Source organism: Ctenopharyngodon idella, chromosome 6 (assembly GCF_019924925.1).
Source record: "Ctenopharyngodon idella isolate HZGC_01 chromosome 6, HZGC01, whole genome shotgun sequence".
Taxonomy (NCBI): domain Eukaryota; kingdom Metazoa; phylum Chordata; class Actinopteri; order Cypriniformes; family Xenocyprididae; genus Ctenopharyngodon; species Ctenopharyngodon idella.
Genome location: NC_067225.1, coordinates 7,250,267 through 7,261,422, shown reverse-complemented (window position 1 = coordinate 7,261,422; position 11,156 = coordinate 7,250,267). Strand labels below are relative to the sequence as shown.

Below are 11,156 nucleotides of genomic sequence, written 5' to 3'. Positions count from 1 at the left end.
AGGGCGTAAAGCCACGTAACTTAATATTCATGAGCCTACGTTCAGCTACAATGTGGTTCAGTTGCTAGGCAACAAGTTTCAGACACAAACGAGGAGGCCGTTGGCACGGCGGTAGAGGATACAGAAATACAAATATATACCTCAAAATAATAAATATCCATAAAAATGCCTGGCACGTCAGTCTCAGGGGGCATTAAGCACCCTATCCATGATCACATTTCGGAGCTCCAAAGAAAAATTCAACTCCTGGGTAAGTTTTTATTTCAGATTTCGCCAATTAAGCTGAAACAATTAACTGAAAACCTGCTTAAATATTCAGTAATATTGCGGAGGTAGTGGAGTAACAAGTATTTCCATTGTTTTATTATTATTTTTCTTATTAATAATTTATTCTCTTGGATGGCAATGTTGTGTTATAATGTCAGCAGTCAGCCTGGAGTTATTGAATAGCAAAGTTGCTTCTGTAGCTGTTTAATACGTTTATATTAATTTTAAATTAAAGAGCTCAATAAAATTGTCTACAGAAAGTTAATATTGCATGACATTACTCTCAACTTCGCATGGCCGCTGAATGTTTTTTTTTTTCACTGTCCACTAGAGGGAGACAGAAGCGCGTATTTCGAAAGCTCTCAGTCTGCCATCAAGAAGAACAGAGAAACCATCCTTCAGCTGAGACAAGAGAATAAAAATCTGCACAAGAAACTGGCTGAGGTCAGACATTATGAACACACAAACACACATAATCTTAAAATATAACCATATTTAAAGTATAGGCATATTGATGGATATATTGGTCATGGTGTCCAGGGAGATGAACAACTTATCAAGGATGTTTTTCAAGGCCGTGGGGTGGAGAAAGCATCATTCAAGAACATGTCTGTGAAGGTGAGGTTAAATAAACCTTTATTCCAGTTATTTATTATAAATAGAAAGTAAAAAACTCTTTTTTCACTTCTGGTACCATCCAGTCAAATTGCCCATGGTTACAGAATCACCTGCAAATAAATTGTGGTTGACAGAAATTTTTGTTGTGCAGTCAGCTCAAACGGTGCTGGAGAAGGAGGTGCGTGATAAAATGAAGAAGCTGAATGCTATGAAACACACCACTCAGACACAGGAGCAGCGTTTAGAGGACCTGAAGCTCCAGTACCAGAGCATGAAGCCACAGAACAGAAGCCCTCTGCCTGACACCCAGAAACAAGAGGAGGAGGAAAAGGTAGAAATTGTCTTGTTTCTGGGCATTTTGGATGAACACTGGTGAATCTCACAATTTAAGAATTGTCCAGGTTATTATTTCCTCCCAAAATCAAAAGAAAAAAAAAAAGCGTTAAGAAAATTAAGCCTTTTTTTCACTGTCAAATTATTTTTGACCCAATTTCTCTATAAATTTACTGTATTTTGTTTAAAAAACAAAACTGTTATCCTGTCCAAAACCATGCCCACAATGTTTTATTATTATTATTATACAATTTAAACAATTTCCTATCTTTCTCTTTCAAAAACAAATTTTTTTGCATACCATAATGGCCATAGATACATATACATAGATGCCTCATTATCGTCTGTTTCAATGGGCCGCTATACGTAAGCCATCCACCATATTGGAATGGTCAAAGCCAATCCGTGAACACTCGAGAGCAAGTTGACTGTGTCTGCATCCATTATATGCAAGTATAAATAATCGCCAATAGACTTCAGCAGATGATTTTCATAGGATTTAATACAACAAGACAAGACATTAGACATTAAACCATATTTTAATGCAGTTAATACATATAAAAACACTAACCAACACATTCTCACCTGTGAAACGTTATTTCTTTGGGTATTTAAATCTCGGTAGTTTTTACAACCAGAGGCTGCGCAATGTTGTGACATCTGTGAGTTACGACAGCATCTGAAGTGTTGACCGTTCAAAGATGGCGGACGCGTTAACATGTCTGGAGTGGTTGAATGTGGCATCTATGTATACATATCTATGATAATGACACAGTAGAGAAGGGAACCAATAAGTTTCCCTAAGCAGTCATTCTTCTTATGTAAATTATTTTCTTCCTTCTCTCAACTCTTTCGTCTTCCTCTCTGTCATGATTAGTGGTAAGCGGAGTGTTTACAGCCTGTATTGATGAGCACATTTAAATATGTTAGTTCAAGGTAGAAAATGAATGAACTTGTGTGCTTGTTGTATAGAAATTGCGCATTCTGGAAAACCGTTTGGAGAAAACGCAGCTGAAATGTCATGAAGCAGAGCACATAATGCGAGGATACCTCAAACTGAAGGAGCATCTACAGGTATCTGAGAAAGAACAGATGAACTGGATTCATCTACAGACTGACACAGCACAATAAACTCACACAGATGTGTATTATAAAGCATTATACCACATATATATGATGGGGGAAAAAAGAAAGCAATCCAATGACACTCATACACTACGATTTAAAAGTTTGGGGTCAGATTTTTCTTTTTGAAAGAAATTAATATTTTTATTTAGCAAGGATGCATTAAAGGGGACCTATTATGCAAAATTCACTTTTGGATGGTGTTTGGACATAAATGTGTGTTGGCAGTGTGTGTACACAACCACCCTATAATGATAAAAATCCACCCACTCCTTTTTTTTTAATCCCCATAAATCATAAGCAGCGTCTCAGAACAAGCCGTTTGCAGGTTCCTGGTAATGTGACGTCACATTAGCCACAGGCCCCGCCCACGAATGTTGGCAGACACTGCCGTTTTAACATAGAACCACACTGAGCGAGTTCACAGCGAGTTGTACACAGTCCGCCATTGCTTCACTGACGAGAATGTCTCCCAAACGTTTTAGGTGTTCTGTAGCTGGATGGATTAATCCACATAGCTCTCTCCATTTACTCCCTAAATCTGAGCCGCTGAAGACGAGGTGGATACATTTTGTTTTTGAAGAAAATGCTCCCTCAACTCTACCGAAATTCGTCTGCGTGAATCATTTCACACCGGACTGCTTTGTGAACGAATGTCAATACAAAGGGACAATACAAAACATACAGTCTCCAGAGTGATACTGGATATGGCAGTAATGAAGGTGAGAGCACTTTATTACAGTTCATCGGAGATTTACGGATATAAAGTTTACCAGTTTATTAAGCACCACCCGAAAAGGCATAAGGTCTTTATATATTTGTTTACTGTTAGTTGTAACGAGTGTTTCTGTGTACTTCGCTATGTATGTTGATGATAATGCAAGAGAGAGAGAGAGAGAGAGTTTATGGATAATATTTTAATGCATACTTGCACTGTGTTTTATTAAGCTCTTACCGTGATTTTCAAGAGTGAAAACGGACGCTTCATATTTTGTGTGAAGTACAATAAACGTTACAAAACTCATCAGTAAACAGTCTTGTACTAATATAGTGGATAAAAACAAGAAGACAATATAAGTTATAACAGTAATTAAACTAAACTATATCTGTTCTATCTCCATGCAGCATATATTCACAGTTTCTGACATTATAGTGCGTCCTGACTGACTCCTGACACCGGAGAATGAGCTCTTGAAGCTCCGCCCTCTTAGGCAGAGCACAGCAGCTCATTTGCATTTAAAGGGACACACACTGAAATGGCGCGTTTTTGCTCACCTCCAAAAAGTGGCAATTTTAACATGCTATAAAAAATTATCTGTGGGTTATTTTAAGCTAAAACTTAACATACACGCTCTGGGGACATCAGAGACTTATTTTACATCTTGTAAAAGGGTGCATAATAGGTCCCCTTTAAATTGATAATAAATAACTGTGAAGACTTTTACATTTTTTTTTATTTCAAATAAATTCTGTTCTTTTGAACTTTCTATTCATCAAAGAACCCTGAAAAAATGTATCATGGTTTCCACAAAAATATTAAAGGGTTAATTAATTATTAAAGGTCATTAATTACTCACCCTCATGTCGTTCCAAACCTGTAAGACCTTCGTTCATCTTCAGAACACAAATTAAGATATTTTTGATGAAATCCAGTTTTTTTTTCCCCATAAAAAAGCAATGAAATTAACACATTCAAGGTCCAGAGAAGTAGTAAAGACATTGTTAAAATAGGCAATGTGACTCCAGTGGTTCAACCTTAATGTTATGAAGAGACAAGAATACTTTTTGTGCACAAAAACAAAACAAAAATACTTACTTTATTCAACAATTTCTTCTCTACCACGGCAGCCTTGGTGAGCACTTCTTTCATTAAGATTAAAAAAACTTATAGCGACCCCAAACTTTTGAACAGCATGATAAATAAACATTTATGATTATCTTTTTATGATTATAGTTTTGTTTCTTCAGGAAGACAGTCTTACATTTCAGCCACAGCTGGACAGGATGGAGGCAGAGATTCACCGGCAGACACAAGTGCTCAAAGAACTACAGGTCATGAACAGTGACGCTCACTTGTCAAAGGATGCAGCCAAGGTAAAGACAAAGCATTTAATGAATTATTGAAAAATGTAATGAGATAATAAAGCAAGCATATGTGCCAAGGGAAAGGTCGTGCAAGTAATGCTGATAGTAAGGTGTGTGTGTGTGTGTGTGTGTGTGTGTGTGTGTCCAGGCTGAGCTGCAGCTTCAGGAGGAGCAGGTGTACAGAGAGCGCAGAGAGAGAGAGAAAATCCTCTCCCGATACAAGAAGCAGGCGGAGGAGAAGGTGGCTCAGGCAGAGAGGATGAAGAAAAGAGTGAGCTTCATCCATCACACATCAGCTAACAATGCAATACACTAATAAGCATAAACATATGTGTCATACTAATAGCACTTCTCATGTGAAATGCACAGGAGACTGGACTCGCAATTGATGTTAATAGAGCTTGGTGTTAAAGGGTTAGTTCACCCCAAAAAATGAAAATTCTGTCATTAATTTCTCACCCTCATGTTACACCTGTAAGACCTTCGTTCATCTTCAAAACACAAATTAAGATATTTTTTACGGGTTTTACGGGTTTGGAATGACATGAGGGTGAGTACTTGATGACAGAATTTTCATTTTTGGGTGAACTTTCATTTTTGGGTGAACTAACCCTTTAACACATTGCTAAGCTCACAACACACAAATAAAAATAAAATGATCAGTTCAATTATTTATAAGTATATGCACTACCGGTCAAAAGCTTGAAATAGTAACGATTTTATAATGTTTTTTAAATAAGTCTCTTATGCTCACCAAAGCTGCATTTATTTGATGAGAAATATTGTGAAATATATTATTACAATTTAAAATAACTGTTTTTTTATTATAATATATCATTTATGCCTGTGACGCAAAGCTGAATTTTCAGCATCATTACTCCAGTCTTCAGTGTCACATGATCCTTCAGAAATCATTCTAATATGCTGATTTGATGCTCAAGAAACATTTATTATTATTATCAATGTTGAAAGAGTTTTTGCCACTTAATATTTTTGAGGAAACAGTGATACGCTACTGTTCAAAAGTTTGGGATAAATAAAAAGAGAATGAATACTTTTATCAAGCAAGGACACATTAAATTGATTAAAAGTACCATAAAGACACTCACAGTTTCCACAAAAATATTAATATTTTCAACACTGATAATAACCATTATTAATAATTGAGCACCAATAATAATTGATGATAACTGAGCATCAAATCAGCATATTAGAATGATTTGAATGAAAAATTCAGCTTTGCCAACACAGTAATAAATTACATTTTAAAATATATTCAAATAGAAAGCAGTTCTAAATTTTTAAATTGTAGTAATATTTCACAATATTGCTGTTTTTACTGTATTTTTGATTTAAAAAAAATGCAGCCTTGGTGAGCAGAAAAGACTTCTTTCAAAAACATAAAAAAAAATCATAAGTATCTTTCTCAAAATTTATTTTAGACAGCTCTTTTCACAAAGCCTTCTCCGCTTGGCCAAAACGAAGTATCTTAAGGCCAGGACACACCAAGCCGATGGTCAGCCAACGTTGGGCCGTCGGCGAGCGTCTGTCGGGCTAGTTTTGGGCTCATGATGGCGGCAGTTTGCCCGATTCAGCATGTTGAATCAGCGTCAGGCTGTTGTGAGGTTGGGAACTCTGATTGGATGTTCAGTTTAACGAACGAGTGCACGAGAATTAAAGCGTAAGTGATGAAAGAGATAAGTCAAGACAGCACAGACAAGAGGCTGGTCTAATATTATGTTATCCTACCTGAGCATTTCAAATTTTAAAATGAAGAAAGTTATCAACATAACTGGTATTCAAAATGGTAAGCAATCGCTGCTTTGTTTCGTATATCTGCATATATCTCGTATATCCTTGTTTCAGTTTTTCCTTTTGAATGATGAATACGCTATAGACTGTTGTTACCTGCTGATATAGACATTTATTTCCTTACACGGAGGCGCAGAACACATGTGCTAGTTTGCAGTCAGCTGTAGTCTGTGTTGTGTTCAAGCGCAGCCTTTTGGTTCAGACACAGCTGACGCGAGGCAACAACTCCGCCGCTAGTTCTTTGAAGTCGGCTCGGTGTGTCCCAGGCTTTAGAATGATTTTGTCAAGTTTATTCAGCCATCTCCTCTTCATTCCCCTTCCATCTGTCACATCCAGCCCCAGTGGGCGGCCATGCACCCCGATGAGCTGAGCAGTGAGGCCCAGCACAGTGCCAACCCAGTAGAAGAAGTGGAAGCCATCTCTACTTTTGAGGAAGCTTTCCAGCACATCAAAGAGGCCACTGGAGTCACAGACTCACGGGTGAGGACAGAGTCAGACAGAATTCAGTGTATATAGATTATGCCTTTTCTTGTTTTAAGCCATGTTTATTTACGATTTCTCTTATAATAGGAAATAGTGGACAGGTTTATCTCTCAGGGAGAAACACAGGAACATTTGGAGAAGATGAAGGCAGAAAATGAGAGAATGCTGCTTCAACTGAATAAAGAGAAGAATACACTACAGACTGAGCTTCAGGCTATGAAATACTCTCAAAAAACTGAACTCGTAAGGTGAGAGCAGACATTGTAGGCTGAATAGTACTATGATATCACTTCACATGCTCTGTTATTGTGACCGAATAATAACATAACGTTTTTTCTCCTCGGTCACTCTCTTCTGTGCATATGTTTGATTGTTTAGCGGCCAGCAGATGCTGCAGGATTGTGAGCGTGACCTGCAGCAGGAGCAGCAGAGCCGTGATGCAGTTAAAGAGCATCTGGACAGACTCACACATACACTAAACACTGTCAAAGCAGGAGTGCAGCAGCTCAGTGACAAACTACAGCACATACCTCTGGTACTAATGAATCCTGTCAAATACATTAAACATACTACACGAAACACTGCTTTTCATGAACCCCGGTTAATTTTAGAAATGTGTTTTTGCAAATAGAAGGTTTTGAGGAACTTGAGGTTATTGCATAGTTTCTTGGAATTTAAAGAGGTCATTTCAAAGTTTATTTTCTTCCCTAAGGTCCATTTATAATGTTAGTCAAGGTTTCTTGCACCAATAACGGTTTCATTTGTTTGTAATTTAGTTGATCTTTTCCACCATCGCTCTGACCTTAAAGAGGCTGTTTTTGCCACAGTACATTTCAAACATCACTGTAAATGCCCTCTGTAATGTTTGTTTAACCCATTTGCATGTCAAATGAGCATTAATACTACATATAGTTGCAGTTTAATACATTTTATTTTTAATTCTAGTATGGGAATTCTGAGGGTTACAGTATGTTACATAGTACATCATACTGGTATGTACTGTATACTACTGACTCACCCAGGCTGCATTTATTTGATTAAAAATACTGTAAAACAGTAATATTGTGAAATATTTTTTACAATTTAAAACAATTGTTTCTATTGTAATATATTTATAAATGTAATTAATTCCTGTGATGGCAAAGCTGAATTTTCAGCACCATTACTCCAGTCTTCAGTGTCACATGATCCTTCAGAAATCATTCTAATATGCTTGATTAGTGCTAAAGAAACATTTCTTATTATTATCAACGTTCAAATAGAAATCTTTTGTAACATTATAACTTTTTTTGATCATTTTAATGTGCCTTTACTAAATAAAAAGAATTTCTTAAAAAACTGACCCTGAATGTATTAACTATAGTGTAATTAGAATGTTGTTTGTGTAAAATATAGAAATTGCATAAGAAATATTCATTAAAAGTGACCAGAGTTGTTTTCTCTAGTTTATGATTAAGGAAAAGTTTTTACATTCAAATGATGCATGCATGAAATTTATGTAACTGAGCAGAGATTAGAAATATCTCTTGGTCTCTGGCAGATGGAGGGTCGGACACCACAGCTGCCTCCAGACTCAGACGAACACACGCTGCAGCTGCTGTCTGAGGCTGAGCAGAAACTGATGCTGCTAAAGGAGGAACTACAGGGCAAAGATCTGACAACCATCCTGAAGGAGATGGAGGAAGAAGAGGTGAGGAACAATGATTAGTCAAGTTGGTGTTATTGTATTTTGGCTTGTTGAAAATGTGTAACTATTGACTGTTTTGTTTACTTTAGGAATATGTCATATTTGAATTTTTTTGTAAGTTGCAAAATAATGCTTACTAATATTTTAATGTTGTTTTTTCCATGCCCCATGCAGTTCCAAGCCAGGATAGCAGGGAAACTATCCCAGTACAACACGCGCATTCAGTTGCATAAGAAGCAGAAACAGGACCCTTTTGATGGTGAGACACTAGCTCATATCATCAGGGAATCTTATTTCTGCCACATTAAAAAAAAAATCATGCATTTGGTGAAAAGTCATAATTACGAGATAAAAAGTCAAAATGTTTTGTCACAATTATGATTTTTTTTGTCATAACTATAACTTTTTTATCATAATTTCATCTTTTTGTCATAATAATTGACTTTTTATCTCATATTTTCAACTTTTGTCATAATTGACTTTTCCTAATAATTAATTTTTTTATGCCATAATTGAATTTTTATCTCACAATTTCAACTTTTTGTCATAATTATAACTTTTCCAGATAATTAAAATTGTTATGCCATAATTGACTTTTTATCTCATAATTTCAACTTTTTGTAATAATTATGCCTTTTTCTGATAATTAATTTTTTTATGCCATAATTGACTTTTTATCTCACAATTTCAGCTTTTTGAAATAATTATGACTTTTCCTGATAATTTAAATATTTTATGCCTTAATTAACTTTTTATCTCGTAATTTTGACTTTTTGGAAAAAAATTATGACTTTTCCCAATAATTACATTTTTTATGTCAAAATTATGGCTTTATTTTTTTTCCCCCTAATATGGCGGAAATGGGCTTCCATACATATATCCTATTTCTGAATTCAAATTAATCTGGAGGTTTTTTGGGCCTGAAGTCATGAATGTCAGGGTATTCTACTGTAAAAAAAAAAAAAAAAAAAAAAAATTCCTCAATAATAGAAAAAAAACCTTAATGATATTTTTAAAAATTCTTTTTACCTTGAAAAATATATTTTATAATTCATCAAGGTATTAGGAAACTATGCTATTAGATTTTACTTGGTTACAACACATGACATTTGTTACATTTAAACTTATTGTTGAAAATCATATAAAAACCGCATTAAATCAACATGGATACAAAGATTACATACAATACATCTAAGAACTTGGCATACTGTTTGTGTTTAACTTTTTTTCATTCTTTTTCTTTATCTTGGGCACTCTTTATTTCTATTTTACACCAGTGATCACTAGTTTGTGAACTTAGAAAGCTCTTGACCAGGAACGGCCATGTGTTTCTGATGTAGTACAGTTAGTACAAAAGCTCCCTCTTATCAAGATGTTCACCTGTGCTCTCTTGATTTAGTTCTATTCCTCTATCTGTACACTGTGTGGTAGTTAAAAGCTCTCCTGGTGTACAGAGTGGTGGTGGATTTGTTAATGTCTCAAGGACCAGATCACATTTACATGTGATTGTGTGTGAGACTGAGAGACTGGCCTATGGGTACATGGGAAATATGAATGCTGTTGATCCATACTGTATGTACAGGGAACAATAACAGAACGGTTATATTTAGCAGAGAAAGGTGGCACACACCTTACACACCTGCATGTCTTTTCTGTCAACAGATGAAGACGACAGCGGCGATGATGACGGTGATATCATCACCCGTGTCACCCTGAAGCACCAGTCGCAGTCAATCATTGACGCAAATAACAAGAGGAAGACTCGCATTAAAAAGAGGAAGGGCAAACTGTGATCTGATCCAGTCACCAACATTTGACAGAGTTTAAACCATGATCAGCTGTAGCTTTATCTCCCTTCTGCATATTCATGCTTTGGAAAATAAATGAATTATTCAGTTGATGAAGTTTGATTTTAATAAATGTATTAGCTGCTTGAGCTTTTTGTGTGTGATTAATTGCATGCCAGACGACTCATGACTCTAACATGACACCTGGTGATCTCAGTTCTCACATGACACATGTGACACCTGTGTTGAAGATAAAGATACCATCTCAGCACAGAATTTTAAAAATGTCCTGTGGATCCTTTGATTGTTGCTAGAATTGACTGCATGCATGCACACCATCAGTGACATTTACAGTATGTTAAAAAAGAATGCAGTTTTTTTTTTTTCTATTCATAAGACAATCCTGAAAAAAATGTATCACTGCATCCACAAAAAAAGCAGAATAGTTTTCAGCATTGAGAAATGTTACTTGAGCATCAAATCAGCATATTAGAATGATTTCTGAAGGATCATGTGACACTGAAGACTGGAGTAATGATGCTGAAAATTCAGCTTTGATCACAGGAATAAATTACATTTTAAAATATATTCAAATAGAAAACAGTTATTTTAAATTGTAGTCATATTTCACAATACTATTGTTTTATTGTGTTTTTGATCAAATAAATACAGCCTTGGTGAGCAGAAGAATCTTTCAAAAACATTTAAAAATCTTAGCGACTCTAAAGATTTTAGTAGTAGTGTATAGTATAAAATTAGATTAAAGTGGTCATTAATTATGCAAAAATATCTGGATTTTAACAATGATTTGACATCAACATTGTACAAATCTTGGATGTCTTCATAACAGAGATATTCAGATTATTCATCCCTTGTTGGCATAATATTGTTTCCTTTTTTAAGAACAAATCCCTTTTGTTTCATAACAAAACATGATCACAGACCGTTTTCAGGTATAC

General features: G+C 35.5%; 1 protein-coding gene across 1 annotated transcript; it reads left to right on the top strand.

Moving 5' to 3' along the window:
* The first annotated feature begins 104 nt into the window (after positions 1-104).
* odad3 (outer dynein arm docking complex subunit 3) lies at positions 105-10,346 on the top strand. Its single transcript, XM_051897702.1, has 13 exons — positions 105-250; positions 599-711; positions 808-885; positions 1,037-1,216; positions 2,191-2,292; positions 4,312-4,437; positions 4,577-4,699; positions 6,577-6,720; positions 6,811-6,971; positions 7,102-7,258; positions 8,264-8,413; positions 8,585-8,669; positions 10,073-10,346. Exons 1-13 carry the CDS (start codon positions 166-168, stop codon positions 10,201-10,203), a joined length of 1,635 nt encoding a protein of 544 aa, XP_051753662.1. The 5' UTR covers positions 105-165; the 3' UTR covers positions 10,204-10,346.
* Positions 10,347-11,156: the final 810 nt, after the last annotated feature.

Bases quoted from the DNA above. Each gene is read 5' to 3' on its own strand.
- odad3 (XM_051897702.1), top strand. From the start codon at position 166: ATGCCTGGCACGTCAGTCTCAGGGGGCATTAAGCACCCTATCCATGAT. The intron at 886-1,036 runs GTGAGGTTAAAT...TTTGTTGTGCAG, and splicing joins TCAAGAACATGTCTGTGAAG to TCAGCTCAAACGGTGCTGGA. The intron at 4,700-6,576 runs GTGAGCTTCATC...TGTCACATCCAG, and splicing joins CAGAGAGGATGAAGAAAAGA to CCCCAGTGGGCGGCCATGCA.